Genomic DNA, 23,691 nt, shown 5'->3' on the forward strand with positions numbered 1-23,691 from the left:
GATGTTTGTTACATTTTTAATGTTATTATAACATGTTGTTTACATTTTTTTTGTTGTTATTTATATTTTTTATAATAATTCATCTGACGTTGTTTTTTTATTTAACATGTTTTTGTAGCTTATTGATATGACTGAAAGTTCATCAAGGTATTTTTTTGTTCATTTTTGTTACTTTATGTAACATTTCATTTGTACAATCTGTGGTGTTTTTAATTTTTTTTTTCTTACACTAACCTTAAAATGTTAAACTTTATTAACATCATAATTTTTAAATCAGTTTCAGACAACCCTGGTTCTTAAGGCTAATGAATGTAGCAGACATAGTTATTTTGGTAAATGATAATTTATTACATAATTTTTGTTTTCTTCTTATTAAATACAGTTTATTATTATTGTGTTGTTTCTATATTTAATAATATTGTAATTCATTTTTGCTTTTTTTTTGTTTTAGTAGTCCATTCCAGATGATGCTGCTTGCAAACTATGGGGTGTTGATAAAGGTCCTACGAATGTTATGATACACACTCAAGATGGCCGATTATTTAATGTTTCTTTAAGCGCTGCTAAAGGAAAGTTATTCCTCTTCCATGGTTGGTCCAATGTTGTAGAACATTTGAGTCTAACGAAAGGCTGTTTGGTAGTATTTAATCCTGTATCTTCTGCTACTTTTAAATTAACATCTTACGTTGATGGCGTTAGTCGTGGCTCTTTTTGGACGTATTTGCTCCCTCCATCATCGAATTTTTATGTAAGATATATTTTTTTTTTCGTATTGTATTGATGTATTACTTTACTTATATTCTGACTATATTTTTTTTCTTTGTTTATTATTCCCACAGGTCATTCCTGAATGCATCCTGCCAAAAGTTTATGAATATTCCTCAAATGATGTAATATCTACTGTAATGTTGGATAACAAAATTTTTAAAGTTGCCATTGAAACGTCTGACGGTAAAGTTGGATTTACCGTTGGTTTTGACGTAATTGTGAGTATGTTACAGTTGAAGGTTGATTGTATTTTGTTATTTACAAAAGGTTTTGGTAATTTTTTCCATTTAAAAATTTTTGGAAAAAACGGTGTTGAAATGGATTTTTCTCATGTAGATATCGATCAGGTAAGTTTAATTTTGTTACTTAATTATATGTTTTGTATATGTTAATGTCATACATTTTATATATCTAATTTGCAGGCTGAAGTTGCACCTATCGATGCTGAAAATGAAGTTGAAGAACAAATACATGGTTCTGTTCGTCGTTTTAGTCGTATGGCTGGTGAACGTTATTTTGTAAGTTTTAATATCAATTTACCAACCTTTAAAAAACAAGTTTTGCAATTTTTTGTTACTTAATATACATTGTTATTTTACTTTCATATTTATTATTATTTTTATTTTTACATCTATACAGAGGATTCCTGATCCTGTTTCACGGATGGCTAGACTTCATGAAGGTTTAAAAGATATCACTGTTAGGCTTATGCATCTCGATCCACCTAAGCAATTTACCAACGGTACAAGACGGGAAAAAAGAACAGGAGGAGGTTGGCGATACGCGTTAACCAGTTGGAGGAAGTTCATGAAAGCTGCTAGAATTAACGTCCTTGACACGGTTCACTATTCTTTTGATGAGAATGACCAGGTGTTGAGTGTTGAACGAGTTGAACCTTACGATAGGCATACTCATTAGTTATATTACATTTATGGAAATTTTTTTGCCTTTCATATGTTACATTTTAACTCTATATATGGTTTTTTTGGTTTTTCACATTCGTTATGGTTTTTAATTTCAAGTTATTTCATTTATTCCATATAATTTCTTTTCTTTTAACCACTCATTTGTCATGTGTTGAAAGTTTAATCTATGTGTTAAATAGTAATTTCTTAAATTTTATAAACTGTTGTCTGATGCTAATGATGTTACAAATTTATTAAAAATTATATGGAAAACAATTTTATGTTAATCAATTAACCATTTAACATGATTTAAAATAATTTTGGATCTCATTCTTTCTTTAATCTTTTAAATTAATCTACATATAGTATATAGTTGTTATTATTATAACATAGTATTATGAATCTTTAGTACTACATATACAATAGATAGATTACACTTTGATTATCATTTTTAAACCTTGAATTTTACTTTTCCGAAGTTTCATTATAAGTTTTTTATATAAAATTTTTCATAAATAACAAGTTTTATATTCATTTTAATTATAGAAAGTCAACTGTCACTTAGTATGTTGCAAATTCAAAATTTAGTCCTTATTTTGCAACTGAATAATCTTATTTTACAATTTGTAAATTATAATTATGTAAACTTATTATTCATAAAAATTTAAAAAAATATATTTTTTATATTTTAGTAAAGGTTGTCAATTATATAAAATATGTTTCAAATATAAAATTTTACGTTAATAATTTTAAATAACTTTTAAATTCTTAATGTAAACCCGGAGTAATATACTTAATATATACAGTTTCCGATTTTACAAATTAGAATTTATGTTAATTGTTATTATCTAATTATAAATTATATCGTTTCCTTACTTATATTGTTTTAGAAAGGAGTTTTATTTTGATTAGAAATAATGATAATATATTACTAAAAATTATAACTTTATTAATTTAATATAAATAGATCATTTGTTTTCTTTGTAAGCCAAAAAGTAATAATTTTCCAACAGTCCATTTCTTCTTAGCTATCATGGAAAACGATGATCGGATCACATTGCTAAACGATATCGATGCTCTTACCACAAACTACACTATCAAGGTTAAAATTGTTAGTTTGTGGAGGAAGAAGATGAGGGATAATGAAAGGGAGACATATCGAATAGATATGATACTGATGGATGAAAAGGTAAATTAATGAATTTTTGTTTATTGTTTATATTAAGTTGATGTTGTTAGCCTTTTAACATACCCTTTGCATGTTATTCTGTATTTATACATAGGGTAGCAAGATTCAAGCTTCTTGCTTGCATAAGCTATTTTCAAAGTTTGAGAGGCATCTTAATGTTGATGAATGCCTTATCATTAAACGGCCATCTCTTGCTGCGAACACTAGATCTTTCAAGATTGTTCCTAACAATCAGAAGCTATCTTTTTATTATCATACCTTTGTGGAAAAGTGCAATATATGGGAAGGTCCGCAATACGTTTTCAATTTTGTTGAGTTTAATGATGTTCTTTCTAAGAAAATAAAAGAGGGTACCACAGTAGGTATGTTTTTTTTTTTTAATTTTCAATCTTTATATAGCATAATATTTTTTTTCTTATTTTATATATTTTTTTATTTTCTTATATATGATGTTATCTATTTTTTTGGTAGATTTCATTGGGTATGTTGGTGTTTGTTATAACATTGAGGAGACTAACAAAAAGGACGGTAGTAAAGGGAAACGCCTTAATCTTAAGCTTCAAGATCTTGAGTAATACATTTTATAAATTGTGTTTTATTTTTTATTTTCCATTTTATGCATTTAAATATACAAAATGTTTTTAAACTTATTTTTTTTTTCTTATATTATATTGTAGAGATGTTCAGATCGATTTAACTCTTTGGGACGATTACGCTAAGGACATGTATTCTTACATGGTTAGCGAAAAGCGTGAAGCACATGTTGTCGTTGTTGTCCATTTTGGTGCAGTTAAAACATACAAAGGTATTTAATTCATACTGCATTTTTTATAAAAATGCATATAAATAGAATTGTTACTTTTTTATATATTTTTTTTATTTCTTAAATTATTTTTACCTAACAATAGGCAAATGGGGATTTTCCAATAACTTTGATGGTTCAAGACTTTTCATTAACGACAACTTTGATGACATGCTATTGTTCAAGCAAAAGTAAGTGTTATTATTTTAACAAATTTTTAAAATTTTATCAAGTTTTCGTAATTTTATGTATTATTTATTTTTTATTATACAATTTTATTTATTCAAAATGTCTTATAGGTTTCTTGCAAAACTTTCTGCTTCAAGTGAGTCAAGTAGCCATGCTGGGTCATATATGATGTGTTCTGTCGAAGATGAATTTTTAAAGAATGATGTTTTTCACCAATTGCTTATCTTCCATCAATCTTAGAGGTTTTCCTTAACATTTATTGTTTTATATTTTGTATTTTAACAAAATTTTAACCTGCATTTTTTGATTTTGTAATAATAAACAGCCAAAGAAAGTTGTTGTTGTTGGAACTATTGTAGCAATCGTTTCAGATAAGATGTGGTATTATGATGGGTGTAACTATTGCAAGTCAAAAGTTGAGAAAAAGTTTGAAACCTATGATAAGGATGATGGAACAAGTGATGTTAGAGATGCGAAGTTGTATCAATGTTCTAACAAGGATTGTAATGGAAAAGAAGTTTTCCCGCTGTCCAGGTAACCCGTTTGTTAGTAATACTTTAAGTTATTTTTCATACAACAACAACGACGTAGGTCGTCTATATGATCTATTCACATTTATTTGTTTATTATTTAAAAATCGTTTTTAAGGTTTAAAATACCGGTTCGCGTTCAAGATTCAACCGGAACTGTGACGCTTACATTATTTGACCATGAGGCGTTGAAGTTTGTTGGGAAAACTACAAAGGAACTTATTCAAATTCAGGACGAGGTTATATTTAGTTATACTTTATATTTATTAAAATTAAAGTTTTTTATATTTATTGTAATGACACATTATATTTTTTTAATATAGTTATTGAAGACAAATGATTTCCCAAGAGAATATCCCGTTGAATTTGAAGAGTTGGTTAATCTAAAGTGTGCTTTCGTGATTAAAGTAACTGACTTTAATATTGCTAATGGTGTTGAGAATTATGGAATATTAGTTGTTACAACTGATGATGACATCTTGGATAAGCTCAACAAAAAATTTAAAATAGACCAAGTAAGTGATTGTTTTATTAATATATAGTTCCACTTTCAAAACCGTTTAATCTAAGTTGAACTATTTGTTGTTTGCTTTTCATGTTTTCACATATTGATGTTTCTGAAACTTTTGGTATGAGTCAGTCTGAGTTGCAAACTTCTGGTGCTGAAGGTTTGAAGGTATAACTTAAAAAATTAAGTTATCTGTAACTTTAATAGTTGTCTTACTTATAATTTGTTTATTTTTGTGAGGATGCTGATTCTTACACTGGGGATAACACCACACCTGTTTCAAAGGATTATGCGGTTGACTTGAAACAATCATCTTCTGATATGAAGCGTAACCTTGATGATGTTTATTTGAATGAAGTTGGATTGGCGTCCTCAGCAAGTAAGTCTCGCATGTGTGTTGAGAAGAAATCTTAAAGGAGATATGGGAAATGTTGATTTTAATAATAAGAACTATTTATTTGGTATTTCAATATCGGAATGTTGGTTTGTTCGTAAGACTTTTTGATGTTTCAAGACATTTTAAGTTTTGCCTATATATTGTCACTTTTTTAGCTATCCTATAATATTTTTGGTTGAGAGTTATGTTTGGTTATATTGTTTATTGTATGATTATTGTATGATACTACGTTGATTACTGATTTTATATTTGTAGTGTAATAATGCCATAATATAAATACTGGAAAAATGTAAAAATTTTACGGTATTAGTTTTCATCTATATATAGATATAGATTTACAATTTACTATTAATATTAGTATTGACAATTCAGTTACAATTCAAAATTTATTTTAAGAAATATGCTAATCATGTCAATTTATATTATTCAGTTACATTTATAAACTTATTTTTAAAAAATTTCGTAAGTTTAGCAATTCTATTTTTACAAAATGACACAGTTTCTTCAAATTTCGAAAGTAATAATTATAGATTTCTTTTATATTTATGATCATTAATTTGGTTAAAATTTATTTTGGTAATGTATATTATGAATTCCATAAATAACTTTTACCTTAGGTCTATAAATTCAGATACTTCACATACTTTTGAAACATCATCATGGTTTTCTGAATTTGCATTCTTAGCTTCCTTCTCCGGTAGAATAACTTTTTTCATTATTCTTTACATTTCCAGTAAGTTTTTTATGTAGTTTGTTATAATTCTTTTAATTATTGCCTTTGGTTTTCATTCTAAAGGTATTAGTGTTTTTTTATAGTTCTTTCTGTTGTTTAAAAAATGCATAATAGGTTTGAACAATTTAAGTCGTATTCTTCTGAACGTCCACATATTGACCTTGAAAATAAATGTAAGTGTTTTTTATTTCTTTTATGTTAAACATTTTTAATAGTCTTCAATTTCTTTTTTTCAAAAGTTTCTATGTTCTAAATTATTCATTTGTTTCTTTTTATTTAATTTTGTTGTATTTTTTTTTTCATTTTAGCTGAGCAAGCTAAATGTAAGCGTTCGTTAAGAAAGCTATATATTGATAATAAGAAATCAAATGCAGTTGCTTTTCCGGATTATGTTGTCAGAGGTAAACTTTCTATCATTTATATATTGTATTATTTTTAATGTTTAATGTTACATATGTCATATTTTATTCCTTATTTTTTTTATATTATAGCTGTAGAGGCTAAACACAGGCGCAAGTTAAGAAAACTATCCCTTGATAGTAAGAGATCAAAGATTACTAAAAAATTCATTTCTAGAGGTGGTGCTTCAACATCGTCATCATCAACACGAATCCTTTTAAATAACAAAGAGAATTTAACTCCCAATATTTCAATCACAGCCTTTCCTACCGAATCTTCAACTGTTATTGGGACAAGTAAGTTTAGATTTATGTTACATAATGTTACATATTTCACATTACTAATTTAGTTCGTCAACTTCAGTTCGATTATATTACATATTATATAATTATTGTTTATATCTTATTAGGTAATCATTTAAATTCGTCCTTTAATGTAAGATCTTCCATTATTACACAATCTACTTTGAAGAAGAAAGGAAATGTACTACAGGATCAGTTTACAACACCCAACCGTACACCATTTGCAAACATAGAAAACACAATACCAGGTTTGTAAAACAAAATCAAATAATTACTACTTGCTGAAGTTTCACATTTTGTTTGTTTTAGTACATATAATATTTGAACAAATTATTTGTAAAATACTTATTTGAATTATCTTATTTATTTATTTTTTTTAATTCAGCAAATAATTCTAATTATTTGAGTAATGTAGCATATTCATCTGGAGCGTTTTCAAATCAGAATAGAAACATAAATGTTTTGCATGATTCTTCTACCTCAACACGACGAATGACGAGGTCAAACAAAGAAAACATAACACCAACTTCGTGTATTACAAACATACGTTCTCAAGTTCAAATTGAACCGCAGTTTTCTAATGCTATGTCTTATTTGAATCGTATATCATCGGGTAAATTTTATATTTATATTTTTACATACATTTTTAATTGTTTAATTCAAATAGTTTACGAAAAAAAAAAATTTTGGTTTTTCAGATAATATTGCAAGCTCATCAACTTTACCATTGAATGATTGCTATTCTCTTAATCCCAGAATAACCAATAAACGTAACACAACATCTTTGACCTCTGAATTTAGCTCGATAAAAAAGATGTCTTCTGGAAAGCGTAGACTTATTCATAAACCAATTGAAATAGAACCCATACCAATGGTTGTTCTTGATTCTGATGATGAAAATCATCTTAACGAGGTTGTGTTAGACGCCACCAAAGGCGTATCTAAAGGTAACTGATTAATGTTATTCATTGTTGTTTCATATTTTATTTTTCCTACTGTATTATTCAATTTATGTTAAATCTTCAGATTACGTTGACCATGGTCAATCTCTTACGTGTGGTTTATGCTTTGCAAAGTTATGGCCAACCGAAGGTGGAAAGGGTCGCATTACACTTCAAAAGCAAACATATAGCTTACGTTGTGGATATGGTAAAGTTGATTTGCCTGAATATAAAGATTCTGATCCATCTTATCAGATGCTTTTTCGCTGTTTAGATCAGGAAAGCAAGTTTTTCTTAAAGAACGTAAGACGTTACAATTCTATGTTTTCCTTTACTTCAATGGTGGGAGGAAAAGTAGATACTGAAATAAACAAAGGTAATGCTCCATTTGTTTATAGAATCAGTGGTCAGAATGCACATAGTATGGGTAGTCTTCTTCCTAAGCATGGAGCCCAGCCAAAATTTTCACAGCTTTATATCTATGATACTGAGAATGAGCTTGCTAATAGGGAGTTGTTATTCAGGTATTTTTTTTACTTATCAGTATCTTAATGTTAACTTACAAATTAGATTTATATTTTTTCCATTTCAACGTTTGAAACTATAATTTAAAACTGTTTATTTTCTTACAGTGATTCTTCAAGCAAAGCATCGATAAGGGCAAAGGAACTTGATGTTAAGTTTATAAAGTTTATTACGAACATGTTAGATTCTACAAATATGTTGGTTAAAACTTACAGGATGGTATGAGACCATCTCCATGAGAATCCTAATGTTACTCTTAAACTTCGTATAATCTCACAGAGAGATCGAGACGGTAGGACTTACAATTTATCTACGTGTTCTGAAGTTGCTGCTTTGATAGTTGATGAACCTGATCTCAAGATTGAAAGCCGTGATATTATTGTCGAAATGCGTTCCGGAGATCTTAAGCGTATTAGCGAGTTACATCCTTCTTATCTTGCTCTACAGTATCCAATTCTTTTTCTGTATGGAGACGATGGATATAGGATTAACATTTCTCATAGGGATTTTGGTCCTAATACAAAGAAGACAAGACCAACTTGTACTATGAGGGAGTTGTTTGCTTATAGAATTCAGGATAGGCATAACAAGTTTTCCCTAATTCTTAATGCAAGAAGGTTGTTTCAGCAGTTTTTAGTCGATGCCTACACAATGATTGAAAGTGAGAGGCTAAACTACATACGTTTTCAGCAAATCAAACTGAGATCTGATTCGCTTAACAGTCTTAAAAATGTTCAAGACGTTGGTCAGAGTGATTTGAGTCATACAGGACAACCTGTTATATTACCTTCATCTTTTACGGGTGGTTCTCGATACATGATGCAAAATTACTTAGATGCTATGGCGTTATGTCGGAAGTATGGGTATCCTGATTTCTTTATCACAATCACATGTAATCCGAAATGGCCTGAGATTGTAAGATTTATTGGTGACTCTTCAATTAAGCCAGAAGACAGACCTGACATACTTTGTCGATTGTTTATGATGAAACTTGATGAATTGATAAAAGATATGAAGCAAAAAAAAAATTTTGGCGATATTAATGCAGGTATGTCAATACATCAGCTACTTTCAATTTATACAATTTTTTGGTCTTTCCATACATTATATTTAATTTTTTTTACTTATCGTTAATATATTTTTTGTTTTGTAGTTGTTTATACAGTTGAGTTTCAGAAGCGTGGTTTGCCACATGCGCATATTTGCTTATTTATGAAAGCTGATCATAAGCTTCCTACGGTTGAACACATCGATCCCTTTATATCAGCTGAAATTCCTGATAAGAACGAGGATCCTGAATTGTATTCTCTTGTGAGTGACTTTATGATTGTCACACCCCGAATTTCCACGTGTCACCGGTGGGCCCGGTGGGGAGTATAGTGACGTAGTTGGCATCATCATAGACAAACAACACAAAATAATAATGCACAGCGGAAGCAGAAATAGATTCATTTCAACTTTAAATAAAATGTAATATTAAATATCACGAGTAGTTGAAACGGATCCACAGGCGGATCAAAATAAAATAAGATAATTGTTCAACAGTTTTATTGTCGTCCGAGCTTGCGAGACTATTGTGGACGCTCTAGGAAACAGCCAGCCTAGTACGTGTAGTACCTGCACTTAACCTTTTGGGAAAATACGTCAGTTTACACTGGTAAATACAAATTAACTGATCATTTTGAAAATGATTGAAAATTGATTTAAATGCACATAGCATAAAAATATTTTTATAACTTGGGATAATTATGCAATATAATCTTGTGAACAAATTACATGTTACTCGTGCGTTCAGTAGCCCGATTCACAGACCGGGTTAAAGATTAATAGACACACCACAATATAGAGTTATACACTGACGGGTGTACGCCTACACCCCGAGCTCTGGTCGTGGCCATCTCGTAAGATAATGCCAAGGATATCCGGGACATGGTCATTAACCCCCCAAAGGCTTAAAGTAAAACAAGACTGTTTAAACGAGCCGATCAAATTATTCGCTTGAACACCCAAGGGTGCAAGATTTGTACGCTCGATCAAGCGGTATTCTATATACCGTACCCCAAGCCCGTATAGGGAAAATAAGTTAAAAGTATTTACCTGAGTAAGTATGAATCACAATTGGCAAGTGAGGGTAGCTTTTACTGGGCCTCCTATTCTGGAACAAAGGTTTATAATAACCTATTAGATTCCTAACGGGTCTTTTATTTAAGCCTAAGCTTGACCGGTTAGTTTTAAGGACGATACGGTTCAAGCGCACGATTAAGCGAAGACCGGATAGAATGTGATTTAGACCCGACAAGTTTGAATACTTGTATAATATGGGTATACTAAATACATTCTGGATTTTGAGACAAAAATGATAACGTTTGACCCGTTTCGGTCAATTTATGCAAACTAGTTACATAAACCGAACCGAGCGCTAAAAGAGCGTTACGGGTAGCCAAAAGAGTCATATGCAAGTTCCCTGAGATAATATGCTTTAAATATGATATAATATCAGCAAGTTATGTTCCATTATGCCCCGAATGAATTTAAACTCAATTTATGCCTTATAAGGGCATTTTGGTCATTTAAAAGGTTATAAAAGAGTTAAATTGGAAATCTGAGTTACAGGTCTGATTTATACAGTAAATATACTTAATTTGACATATTATAACAGTAGGGTATGACCCATATACAAAACTTATCATTTAAAATCAAACTATGCACCTTAGGGGTATTTTGGTAATTTCACAAGGGCTAAAAATGTCAAAACTGGAAACCTGAGTTCAAAAATTTATACTTACTGTTATTTTATAAAAATATGCTAAATACATCAGTAGGTATAATCCTTATATGTTTAATATGGGTATAACGCATACTATGCGTTAAAAACGCTTAGAAAGGCGATTTAGAGCCGTTTCCGGGTTTCCAAAAGAAAGCTGAGATTTTTATATTTCCAGAATGTTCAAAATAATTTATTTAACAAATAAAATCAGTAGAAAAAGGTTTGGGGTCAAAAGAATGCATAAAACTCATTTTATGGCTTAAAAGGTCAAAACCGGTATTAACCGAATCAAGCTTAGAGACCTATGATACGATCAGCCAAAAATTAGATAAAAATCTTCAAAAATCCAAAAATATTATATAACATCAGTGGGTAAAAAGTTTTATATCAAAAAGTGGCCTTAAATAGGTTATACGCTAAATGCGCCGTTTATGTAACATAAAGCTATAGTTTTACGATATCGGACATAACTCGAAATCTGGACCTCCAACTGATATCAAATTTTCGGTGCAAGTTTATAAATCAGTAATAAAGGTTTCTACTCTTTCATTTTTCCAAAAATCACGTTTTATAACAAAAAGGGCAAAATAGTCACTACGTCAAAAACGGCTTACGGCCACACAAAAAAAGTGTGACCATACGCCTTTCGCCACACTTTATTTTTTCAACTCAAATGTGACCAAAGGCCCAGTCATCGTAGGTATCATACAGCCACATTCACTTATGTGTGGCCGTAGCAATTTAAACTGTGGCTAAAAGGTCTTGTTGGAATCCATCATTTTATTCGATAAGTGTGGCTAAAAGGGTAGCACCGGCCACATGAATTTACTACGAGTGTGACCATTTCTATTATAAAGTCACTAATAAGTTTGTTTTAGCCACATCAGTTTTAAAAAATTGTGGCTAAAAGGTTATTGTAATCAAACAAATGGTCGATAAGTGTGGCTAAAAGGGTAGCAACGACCACATGAATTTACAATAAGTGTGGCCATTTCTATTATACGGTCACTAATAAGTTTGTTTTAGCCACACCAATTTTAAAAAACTGTGGCTAAAAAGGTTACTGTAATCAAACAAATGGTCAATTAATGTGGCTAAATGATATCAATGGTCACATCAATTTATTGCAAGTGTGGGTGTTTGTATTATGTAGCCACATGAAGTCACTGTAAGTGTGGTCGTTTCTATTATGTAGTCACTAAAATGTTTGCTTTAGTCACATCAATTTTAAAAAACTATGGCAAAAAGGTTGTTGTAATTAGTCAAATTGTCCATTAAGTGTGGCTAAATGGTATTAATGGCCACATGAATTAGTTGTATGGTTTTTATTATATAGCCACATGAATTTATTGTAAGTGTGACCGTTTCTATTATATAGTCACTATATACTTTGTTTTAGCCACATAAATTTAAAAAACTATGGCAAAAAGGTTGTTGTAATCAAGCAAATGATCTATCATGTGTGGCTAAATGGTATCAAAGGTCACATAAATTTATGTAAGTGTGACCATTTCTATTATATAGTCACTAAAAAATTGTTTTGGCCAAAACAATTTAAAAAAAAAAAAACTATGGCAAAAAGGTTATTGCAATCAAGGAAATGGTTTATCAAGTGTGGCAAAATGGTATAAAACGTCACATAAACTTACTGTAAGTGTGACTATTGTCTAACCTTCGTCACACATATTTTTTGTGGTTCTATGTGGCCATTTTAGTGTAATTAGCAATTTTATTTAAAGTTTTTTTGTATAATTTAACAATAATAAACATGAACAAACCTAAAAACCAAATTAATAATATTAACAATTGCTATCTACAAATGATGCACCAACTGCAATTTTTTCACTTTAAATACTAAATACATAAACTTCTAATCAATTGCTATCTACAAATGATGCACCAACTGCAACAGCAACACCAATACTGCAATAGACTTTTGTCTCAACCTACATCAACCACCAATACCAAGTGATTGAAGATGCTTGAAAATATGCTGCTAGCAACCTCACATTGATTAGCAATCTGCACACAAAGAAAAAAGTTATTGAACCAATAATATATTAACTTAAGAACAGCAACAAAGCCCATCTGACTTCCCAGGTAATTGATTGGTAGAAGAGCACACAGACCAATTAACCCAGCTTAAGCAGATACTTTCAAACCGCCAAAAGAGAAAAGCGAAGAACAGTAGATAACTTATATAATATGGTAAAAAAATGTATCCTACAAGCTAATTAATCATAAAACCTAGCATACCCAGTTGGCCAGTTAGATTGTTTTCTTCTGCATGGTCCAGCTGAAAAAGATCACAAGTACTTTTTACAGTTCAGCTATTGGTTATTGCAATAGCCATTGATGAAGACTTCTCTTCCACCAACAAAGCATCCCTAAAGAGTGCCCCACCAGTGATAGCTCCAAATTCTTATTCATTGACTCCCTGACCGAAGCATTGGCTATGCAGTTCAGCTGTTTGGGTACATGCACAATGTTTTGAGATCAAGGATGTTTCAGTACATTATGAGAGTTACCTTGTTTCAATAAAAAGATATAAAGAATAACGTATATTTATTATTATTGTGAAATGTCTTACCCCATAGGGCTTTTAGAACCAGCTTCGTCAGATCTGGTTTGCCGAAGATGAACTCTTCTGCTCCCACTCCCTCAACCATGTTAGGCGTCGGGCTTTTAAAGCCAGCTTCGTCGGATCTAGTTCGTAAAAATCACCAGAACTTTATACAGCAGAAAGCATTAAAAAGACTATGTGTATGAACAAGTGTTATTTACCATTGGCAAGAACAGACAAAATGAAAATAATACTAGCAAAGCCCGCATAATCCTTCAACAGACACAATGTGTACACCATTAAAGTAACTAATGGTTAAAAAAGTTACAGTTACTAGTTACTGTCCGTATCCTATTAGTAAAAAAAAAAAAAAAAACTGAAAAACTTCTTTTATTTGTGCAGTTAATGCATCAAGAACGACACTTATCATCCATTTATATTTTAGGAGAAATGTCATATAAGACCATGGGGTATGGTGGGGCGGGGGTTTGGGGCATGAGTTGACACGTGGAGTTCAAACCCCCCGCTGGTGAGTGACGTGTTCGTGGGGTATGGCGGGGCGTGGCTAGCCCGGCGTGGCTTGGCCAGCTTTATTAAAATAAAAAAAATTAAACATGGCCAGCTATGCCCTAGCTAACAAGCCAATAAGAGCCGGCCACATAGGATCGCTAGCATGCCCCACGCCCGGCCTTAAACTCACGCCCAAGGGGCCACGCCCAAACCCAAACCCACCCGGGGTAGTGACTTGGGCGTTTCTCTCCAACCCACGCCCCAACCCCCGCCCCATACCCCATAGTCTAATAGCAATATAATTTTGCCTTTGGTCGCTAGAAAAAATATACTTTTTTATCTGAATTCATAACTATAAGTTTTGGAACAACCCCATTCAGTAATTAAAATATTTTACCCCATCTGTTATTGTTAGCCTGTTCCAAAACTTACAACCAAAACATCCTTAAACTAAAATTACCATATTAGCATGTTCCAAAACTTAAAATCGAGTTATCTGCCATTTTCATCCCTGTGTTTGTCCAATTATGCCAGTTCGGGTCATATTTCAAATTTGTACCATTTTCGTCACGGGCATTCTTGAAACATGCCAGTTTCGTCAAAAAACACATAAGTTAGCTGCCATTTTCGTATATGTGGTTTGTCCAATTATTCGGTTCAACCTTAGTTTTTTTGGACGGAATTGGCATGTTTCAAGAATGTTACAGAAATGGTACAAATTTGAAATTTGGTCTTGGACTAAAACCGCATGGACAAAAATAACATTAAACTCCTTAAAATCAAAACAAATCGACTAAAAACACAAATTATGAAAATGGAACTCAGTAACTCACCATTTTCCTTTTAACCTCTTCAAACTCGATCCTTCAACTTCTCCGGCTCGTCAAAATCACCGGAACCAGCTTCAACTTCTCCAGATCTTGTTCGTCGAACCAGCTTCGTCGGATCTCGATGAAACTCTGTTGTTTCTTCTCCATATCTGGTTCGTCGCCTGGATGAAACTCTCTGGATCTGGTTCGTCGAACTCAAACCTGGACTTGTAAACCATCTCGTGGAGATGTTTACCAAAACTTTTCTGTTTCAATTTGGAGAATGCTTTGAGAACAAATGGATAAGTGAACTGGTCGCGTGAAGAGGAAAACGGGTCTTGAGAGTTATGCCAATGGAGGAAGACGGAGATGGAGTGAAATGGGTCGGGTGAGTCGAAGTAAGCACGGATCATGGTGTTGTGGAAATAGGAGTTCATTGGGGTTTTGAGTGAGTTGAGAATGTGGCGTGCATATGTGAGGTTGCCTCAGGGTGAATTTAGGGTTTTGGATTGGGGAAAAGAGATAGATGGAGTTTGAAGAGGCAAAATTTTGGAGTAGAGGGAATTTTTGAAATATTTGGCAAAATGATATTTAAACACATTTGAAAAGTCTAATTTACTAAACCATACATGATATAACACACTATACATGTATGATATATCCATTTTTTTTCTTTTTCTTTTATTAAGGTAATTGAATCGTCACCGAATGGCATACCTTTTCTTTTTGTAATATTTTGGTTTAACTATTATGAAACATCTAGATTATCAATTTGTTATATTGTAATCGTCAAAATTGTCATATACTATTTTTGTCATCTATACATTTAAGTATATTTTATATACATTTAGGTATGCTATTTTATATACATTGTAGTTATTTGTGATCCATTAAGGCCAAATATTGTCCATTAAGATATGTATGATTTACTATTGTTTGTCGTGATCCAATAAGGCCTAATATGGTCGATTAAGACATGTATGATCTACTATTGGCCATTGTGATCCATTAAGGCCCAACATAGTCCATGAAGACATGTATGATATACTATTATCTATTGTGATCCATTAAGCCCCAATATGGTCCATTAAGACTTTTATCATGTACTATTGTCCACTGTGATCCATTAAGGCCCAATATGGTTCACTAAGACATGTATGATATACCATTGTCCATTGTGATCCATTAAGGCCCAATATGGTTCATTAATAAATGTATGATCTACTATTGTCCATGGTGATCCATTAAAGCTCAGTATGGTCCTTTAAGACATGCATCATCTACTATTGTCTATTATGATCCATTAAGGCCCAATATGGTCCATTAAAATATGTATCACCTACTATTGTCCATTGTGATCCAATACGGCCCAATATGGTCAATTAAGACATGTATGGTCTACTATTGTCCATTGTGACCCACTATTAGCCATTGTAATCCACTAAGGTCTAATATGGTCCATTGTGATCCACTAAGGCCCAATATGGTTCACTAACACATATATGATCCACTATTAGCCATTGTAATCCACTAAGGTCTAATATGGTCCATTAAGACATATATAATTCAATATCATCCAGCGTGGCCCATTAAGGCCCAATATGGTCCATTATGAAATGTATGATCTTGATGTGCGTGAAGTGTGTTATATTTTTGATGTATATTTAATCCCCTTTTACACTTTTAGCCAAGTTTTAAATTTATAAAACACGATATTTACTAACACTAAACACACATATGGGCAAGTGCACCCATCGTAGACGTAGTATAGTGTTGGTAAGATACCGAGGTCGTCCAAGGACACAAGAGCTTTTAATACCGGTTTATCCTCAACGTCTAATCAAATCAAAAAGTGAGAAAAATGTTTTTAACTATGAAAATAAAAACTAACTAAATGCTGAAAAATAAAATAAAAACAGATAGACAAGATGAATCACTTGGATCCGACACGTGTATTAGTATAACCTTTGATTATTTTCGCACTTTTGCACTTGTTTAAGAGATTATCTTAGTTATTGTAGTAGGCCCCTCTTTTGAAGGCGACGTTACCCTCAACCTAGTAGTTTGAGTCAGCAAGGATACAATCCTAAAGGGTCGGATTATTGAAAAATAATGAATTAAGTTATTAATGCAAATTGTGGTAGGCCCCGCTTTTGGCGGTGACGTTACCCTCGGCTAAGTAGTCTGAGTCAGCAGGGATACAGTCCTAAATAGCCGGGTTATAGTATTAATAGTAGTTAACTTATGAGGGGGTCAAAGAGTTTGGATCCCCGCCATCCAATACCTATGGGCATTGAAGGAGATCCTACAAAATTTGACCCAGGTCCCAAGCAGGACCTCTAAACGCTGAACAAGGGCAAGACCCTTACCAAACCGTTCCCTTAACCCCCGACCAGGTAGCCAACATACCTCCATATAGACCGTGGAGATATGAATGGTGAAAATCTTATTTTATATAGACAGTAAAATAATGCCAAGACACCACGGACAAACGATAAGGAAAGATCACCTTCAACATAAGTAACTAGTTATTAAAGTCATTAATACAAAACCAAATAAAAAGTGCAAAAGATTAAAAATAAAAAGTATTATACTAAACACTTGTCTTCACCAAGTGATGTAAGAGACTTAGGCAAACATGGCCTTGATTGTCAAGAACTCTTACGATCAATCTTGGATCCCGAGACGACTCACACACTCTACAATGGACAATGGATGATGGTGGTGGATGATGGTGTTATGGTGGTGGTGGGTGGTGGATGAGGTGTGAGAGAGGTGGTGTGCCAAGGGATGAGAGAGAATGAAGCCAAGCTCCTCTATTTATAGGCTGAACAGAAGGCTGGACACGGCCCCGTGTCCGCTGGACACGGCCCCGTGCCCGTCTGACATTCTCTCACTTCATTAATTGTAATTGCGAATTACAATTAATGCGCCTGCTGTACTTTCACCACGCCCCCGTGCTCGCTGGACACGGCCCCGTGGTGGGCAATGGAAGCTTCTACTGGTTTGTCTTTTCTACTGCTTCCTGGGCACGCCCCCGTGTTCGCTGGACACGGGGCGTGTTCAGACTCTGTTTCTTCTCCTTTGCCTTGGGAGGTGCCGTTGAGGGTCCGGGCAGTCCACTTTTGTTCCTTTTCTTGTATTTTATGGTAGAATTAGTTGTCTTTTTGCTTCTTTTGTGTTTTTGAGCTCATTTCATCCTGAAAATACAAAAGGAAGACAAAAACACTCTTTTTCCAACATTAGTACTTAAAAAGGGTTAGTTTTATGCCTTAATTGATGTGATTTATATGTTGCATTTTACACACATCAATCTACTATTGTCTAATGTGATCCATTTAGCCCTAATATGGTTGATTAAGAAATAAAATATATGATCTACTATTAGCCTTTGTGATCCATTGAGACCCAATATGATCCATTATGACATGTATGATCCACTGGCCATTGTGATCCATTTAGGCCAAATATGGTCCACTAAGACATGTATCATCTACTAGTGCCCATCGGGATCCATTAAGGCCCAATATGACCAATTAATAAATCTATGTTCTACTATTGTCCATTGTCATTTATTAAGGCCCAATATGGTTCATTAACACACATATGATTCACTATTGGTCATTATGATCCATTCGACCAATATGGTTTATTAACACACATATGATAAGGGGTGAGCTCAGTCAGTGGCGGATCTAAGATTTTTTTCCGATAGGTTTAGTAGTTTACGGTGCTCCAATTTCATAGGGCCGGCCAAAAAAAAATTCGAGTCGGTTCAACGGGTCGGGTTGGGAAACTAAGGTTCATCACACATAATATGATGATTGTTAATAAGCATTGTTTACTTATCTATTTCTCACTTCTATATCATATTCTATTTTCTCCTACTATTCTTTACCTTACATTACACAAACAAAATTTTAAGAAAATTTAGTGGAACATATCACACCGGAAGATCTATTTCTCACTTCTATATCATATTCTATTTTCTCCTACTGTTCTTAACCTTACGTTACACAAACAAAATTTTAAGAAAATTTAGTGGAACAAATCACACCGGAAGAAATTGGAAATTTGCCTCACATGATCTTGAATTTTTGTTGGGAATTAGCCACTCACATATCATCTAAGCTATTAATTTTGCATATATGGTAAGAGTTCTAAACACATGAATGAATTGACATGTATGAAACAAGACATTTAGATGTACTGTTTTTAAAAATTATCCACCTAATTTGTGTTTGAGAGTTAGAGGAAAAAAAGAAAAAACTTTAGAAAATAACCTCTAAAGGGATTCGAACCCGGCATTTAATATTAAGTAGCGGAACCCTAAACCATATTCCTGAGTCTTGTTACTGGGTTCATTTAAAATGTTATTTATGGGTTCATGCCACAACTTTTAATAGCATTTCTACTAAAAAAATTGAAACCGAGTGGGTTCATGTGAACCCGTAGGCGTCAACGTAGATCCGCCCCTGAGCTCAATACCGTATCGAACGTAACAGTACTAGTACCGTACCGAACGTACCGGTACCCAAAAATGTTCGGTACAGTACAGTACGGTACCGGTATCTGAAGTTAAAACTGGTTAAATTTCGGGACCCTACCGAACCAAAAGTACTAATACCAAAAACGCCAAAAAAGTGGGTATCGAATTAGTACCCAAAACAATTTGGTATTGGAAATTCCATACCGATACTAATATGCATACATTAAAAATGTATATAAACTTAACTAATATACATACATTAACATCTAATGTAAGTGAAAATGGGTAATAACAAATGTGGTTTAAAATATATAGTAGTTAATAATAGTTCGATGTAGTTCGATGTTTAAATAAGTGTAACATTTTCTTCTTGTTTAATATTAAATAATGTAATTTTTAAATGATAATATTATTTGAGAGGGAAGTTTAGGATGAAATATTTTCAAGAAAGTTTAAGTTTTAGGATGAAATATTTTGGGGGAAAATTTTAGGATGGAATATTTTGCGGGAAGTTTAAATTTTGGGATAAAATATTTTGGAGGGAATTTTTAAAGATGTAAATTTTAACATTCCATTACACATTTTTCCATTACATTTGGTATCATTTTGGCACACAAAATAAGCAAAGTGACGATGATGTGACGTATGTTTGTGTAAAACCACATGAAATTTTGTAATTTTAATTGTAATTATTGTGTAACCTTTGGTCACACAAAATAGTATATGTGGCCATATGTATTAAATTTTAGCCACATTATTTAACTTATATTATGGTCATAGATCACATTTGGCCACTCTTTTATGGTGTGGTAGTTTTTTTTTAAAAAAATTTTGCTATAGGTTTCGAATACATATGTTTTTAGTCACATGAAATAAATATTGTGGCCGTAAATCAAATTTGGTCACACTTTTCTAGTGTGGCTAATAAGCGTCACAATTTTGTTTAAAAGTGTGGCTAAACATTTTGAATACATATGCTATTGGTCACATGAAAACAAATACTGTGATCGTAGATCACATTTAGCCACACTTTGTTCGTGTGGCTAATAAATGTCACAATTTTTTCTTAAAGTGTGGCTAAAGGTGTCAATTATATGTGTTTTTAGTCACTTGAAACAAAAATATGTGGCCATAGATCACATTTGGCCACACATTTCGAGTTGTGGCAAATAAATGTCACATTATTTTTCTAAAAGTGTGGCTAAGGTTTTGAATTGGTATACAATGGTCACATTAATAATAAAAATGTGTGGCTAAAGGTGTTTTAAAATGTTATGAATGACCTTTAGCCACACATTTTTTTAAATGTGTGGCATGGCGGTTTTGGGAAAAATGTGGCTAAAGCCCAGTTTTGACGTAGTGAGTCAACTTTAAGCATAATCGGAAACATGCATATGAATCGGTTAAGCATAGACTCAAGTTGTAAATTTCCAGAGAGTTAAACATAAATATAAATGGTTCAAAATAAGCTCTAATGCAGATCTCAAACATGCATGCACGGATCCGAATCAAGAGTCAAAGAAAAAGTCGTTTTATAAGACTTTCGGTTCCGATCCGAGTTTATACTAAAGATCGTCGAGTTGATCATGATAAAACATATTCTTATATTCTTTATAAAGTTATTTTTGATGATCAAACTGATTGCATGTCATCTACATTGCCATTTATGCCATAATTTGCAAAAACACTTCCTGTTGACTTTTAAGAACAACTTTGACTCGACAAATAGCATGCTTAGAGTGGGAATCAGAGAATACCCTTTTGAGGGTTTGTTTCCCACATAAATACCACCTTGTAAGTAGTTTCAATTTGAGAAATGACAGAGCCATCTTCGTTTAATCGAAAAGTCAAACTATATTCACTACGGATTGACTTTTGGCTAATAATCTATGCTAGAACGAATTAGAGGAAGTTATGGATGCTTACAAGAGTCCTAATGAAGCTTAGATAGCACTTTGAAGTTGCCTTGTCGATCAGAAAGCCCCTGGAGTTGTCTTGTGAGTTTTTGAAAGTTGTAGTGTTCTTGTTTTTCTAGCTCAAGACCCAAAATGTGAAGAATTGATCAGATTATAAGGGAAATCAGGTGTTATGAGAGGCTCACAGGTGTCCCAACATGCATGTCCATCCATTGGTGAGTTTTGGAGGTGGTGCTAGCTGTATACAACTCAAAATTCGGACCCAAACACTTCAGTTCGTGATTTCTGCATCTGGCAGTGGGTCGCGGCCCGCATAAGGCAGCCCAGGCGGGCCGCCTGGGGTCTGCAGCTCCCAAACTTCGTTTAAAAGTTGCAGTTTTGGTCCCTGTTCTTCGTATACGATGTTTTGGCCGCTTATCTTGACTCGTAAACCCTCAAACTTGGTTTTTAGGAACCTTGGGACATTTACCAACATGGTAAAGTCCTCGGTTAACTTTGCGCTCACCCGAAAAGTCATGAAATTCGACGTTGACGCTTTTAACCCCTCAAGTACGGTTTTGGCCATAACTTTCTCATACGATAACGAAACTTCATGAAATTTTTACCACATATTCTAGTGAGTATATTCTAGAATTACAAAGCTTCGAGGCTGCCAAAAGGTCACTCAGAGGTATAAATTTAACATGTTGACACTTTTAGCCCCTGTAGTTTGTGATTCCTCACTTTCGTGCATTTTCCGCTTCGTATGATCCATGATCTATCCGTTTAGGGTTATACACACTATGTAGGTTTATTATAGAGTCTATTTATCCATTGTTGACACTTTGGACCCTTACGTTCCATAGTTTTCACTGTTTGTCAACTTTAGTCCCTCTAAAGTATGTTTTCGCATATGCAAAGCCTATGACACGTGTCAATGCATTATTGGACGTAAATTTTCGAGGTGTTACATCCTCACCCCCTTAAAAAAAATCTCGACCTCGAGATTTACTGAAACAAATGAGGGTATTTTTCCTTCATCGTGGATTCCACTTCCCACGTGTATTCGGGACCTCTACGGGCATCCCATTTGACCTTAACAATAGGTATATACTTCCTTCGAAGCTTCTTCACCTGTCGATCCTCGATCGACAATGGTTTTTCCACGAACTTCAAACTCTCATCTATGTGTATATCTGTATGCGGTATAACCAGTGATTCGTCAGTGAAACACTTCTTCAGATTACAGATGTGGAACACATTATGTATAGCGCTAAGCTCTTCAGGCAAGTTTAACTTATAAGCAACTGACCCAACACGTTCGACAATCTCGAAAGGTCCTATATATCTCGGGCTTAGCTTGCCTTTCTTACCAAATCGCATCACCCCCTTCCAGGGCGATACTTTAAGCAACACTTTATCACCTACATCGAAGTGAAAATCTTTGCGCTTAGGATCCGCATAACTCTTCTGCCTATCCCTGGCAGCTTTCAAACGATCGCGAATCTGAACGATCTTGTCCGTCGTCTCAAAAACGATTTCTGGTCCTGATAGTTGGACATCTCCAACTTCTGCCCAACAGATGGGCGATCTACACTTTCTACCGTACAAGGCCTCAAAAGGCGCAGCTTTTATGCTGGAATGGTAGTTATTGTTGTAGGAGAATTCGATTAGTGGTAGGTTCTTATCCCAACTACCACCCAAATCGATCGCACATGCACGAAGCATGTCTTCCAAAGTTTGAATAGTACGCTCGCTTTGACCATCAGTCTGTGGATGATAAGCCGTACTAAAATTCAAACGAGTGCCCAAAGATTGTTGGAAACTCTTCCAAAAATGTGACGTATACCTAGTATCTCTATCAGAGATAATAGATACAGGTATACCATGCAATGCTACAATCTTATCAACGTATAATTGAGCTAACATATCGGAGCTATACGTCTCCTTGATGGATAGAAAATGGGCTGACTTTGTCAGTCTATCTACTATGACCCATATGGTATCATTTCCCTTTCTCGTCTTTGGCAACTTGGTGATGAAATCCATTGTCACCATTTCCCATTTCCACTTGGGAATTTCAGGTTGTTGAAGCAAACCTGACGGCTTCTGGTGCTCAGCTTTGTCTTGCGCACAAGTCAGACATTTAGCTACATGCTCTGCTACGGACTTCTTCAAACCAATCCACCAGTAGTTTGCCTTTAGATCCTGGTACATCTTATCAGCTCCAGGATGAACGGAATATTTAGAGCTGTGGGCTTCCTGGAGGATAACATCCCGAAGTCCTCCATAAACTGGAACCCATATTCGTCCGTTTAGTCTTAGCATTCCATCTTTGTCGTAGGATAACTGCTCCTCAGTTACTCCTAACTTCTCTTCAGGATAGTTAGCTTACAACACAGCTTCCTTCTGTGCAGCCAACACCCTTTCCTTCAAATTATTCCTTATTTCAATGTGCTTGGCATTGATT

General features: G+C 33.5%; 1 protein-coding gene and 1 long non-coding RNA gene across 2 annotated transcripts; one reads left to right on the forward strand and one right to left on the reverse strand.

Moving 5' to 3' along the window:
- The first annotated feature begins 2,706 nt into the window (after positions 1-2,706).
- On the forward strand, positions 2,707-12,150 carry LOC110924208. The gene is made up of 21 exons (XM_022168243.2): positions 2,707-2,862; positions 2,957-3,224; positions 3,334-3,433; positions 3,540-3,667; positions 3,771-3,855; positions 3,964-4,057; positions 4,179-4,387; positions 4,502-4,622; positions 4,707-4,898; positions 5,024-5,059; positions 5,132-5,270; positions 6,330-6,422; positions 6,513-6,716; positions 6,830-6,970; positions 7,108-7,335; positions 7,421-7,669; positions 7,749-8,187; positions 8,296-8,407; positions 8,468-9,236; positions 9,342-9,499; positions 12,109-12,150. Exons 1-21 carry the CDS (start codon positions 2,707-2,709, stop codon positions 12,148-12,150), a joined length of 3,963 nt encoding a protein of 1,320 aa, XP_022023935.2.
- Positions 12,151-12,724: 574 nt separating this feature from the next.
- LOC110924285 lies at positions 12,725-15,408 on the reverse strand. The gene is made up of 4 exons (XR_002584285.2): positions 14,862-15,408; positions 13,546-13,661; positions 13,212-13,421; positions 12,725-12,977 (listed from the first exon to the last, which is right to left on the reverse strand). It is a non-coding gene; the product is annotated as an uncharacterized LOC110924285 (long non-coding RNA).
- Positions 15,409-23,691: the final 8,283 nt, after the last annotated feature.

The sequence above is a fragment of the Helianthus annuus genome, chromosome 17 (genome assembly GCF_002127325.2).
Source record: "Helianthus annuus cultivar XRQ/B chromosome 17, HanXRQr2.0-SUNRISE, whole genome shotgun sequence".
Taxonomy (NCBI): Eukaryota; Viridiplantae; Streptophyta; class Magnoliopsida; order Asterales; family Asteraceae; genus Helianthus; species Helianthus annuus.

Coding starts and splice junctions, on each gene's coding strand:
- LOC110924208 (XM_022168243.2), top strand. CDS start 2,707: ATGGAAAACGATGATCGGATCACATTGCTAAACGATATCGATGCTCTT. Junction 3,225..3,333: donor AAAAGAGGGTACCACAGTAG/GTATGTTTTTTT, acceptor TTTTTTTGGTAG/ATTTCATTGGGTATGTTGGT. Junction 4,388..4,501: donor GAAGTTTTCCCGCTGTCCAG/GTAACCCGTTTG, acceptor ATCGTTTTTAAG/GTTTAAAATACCGGTTCGCG.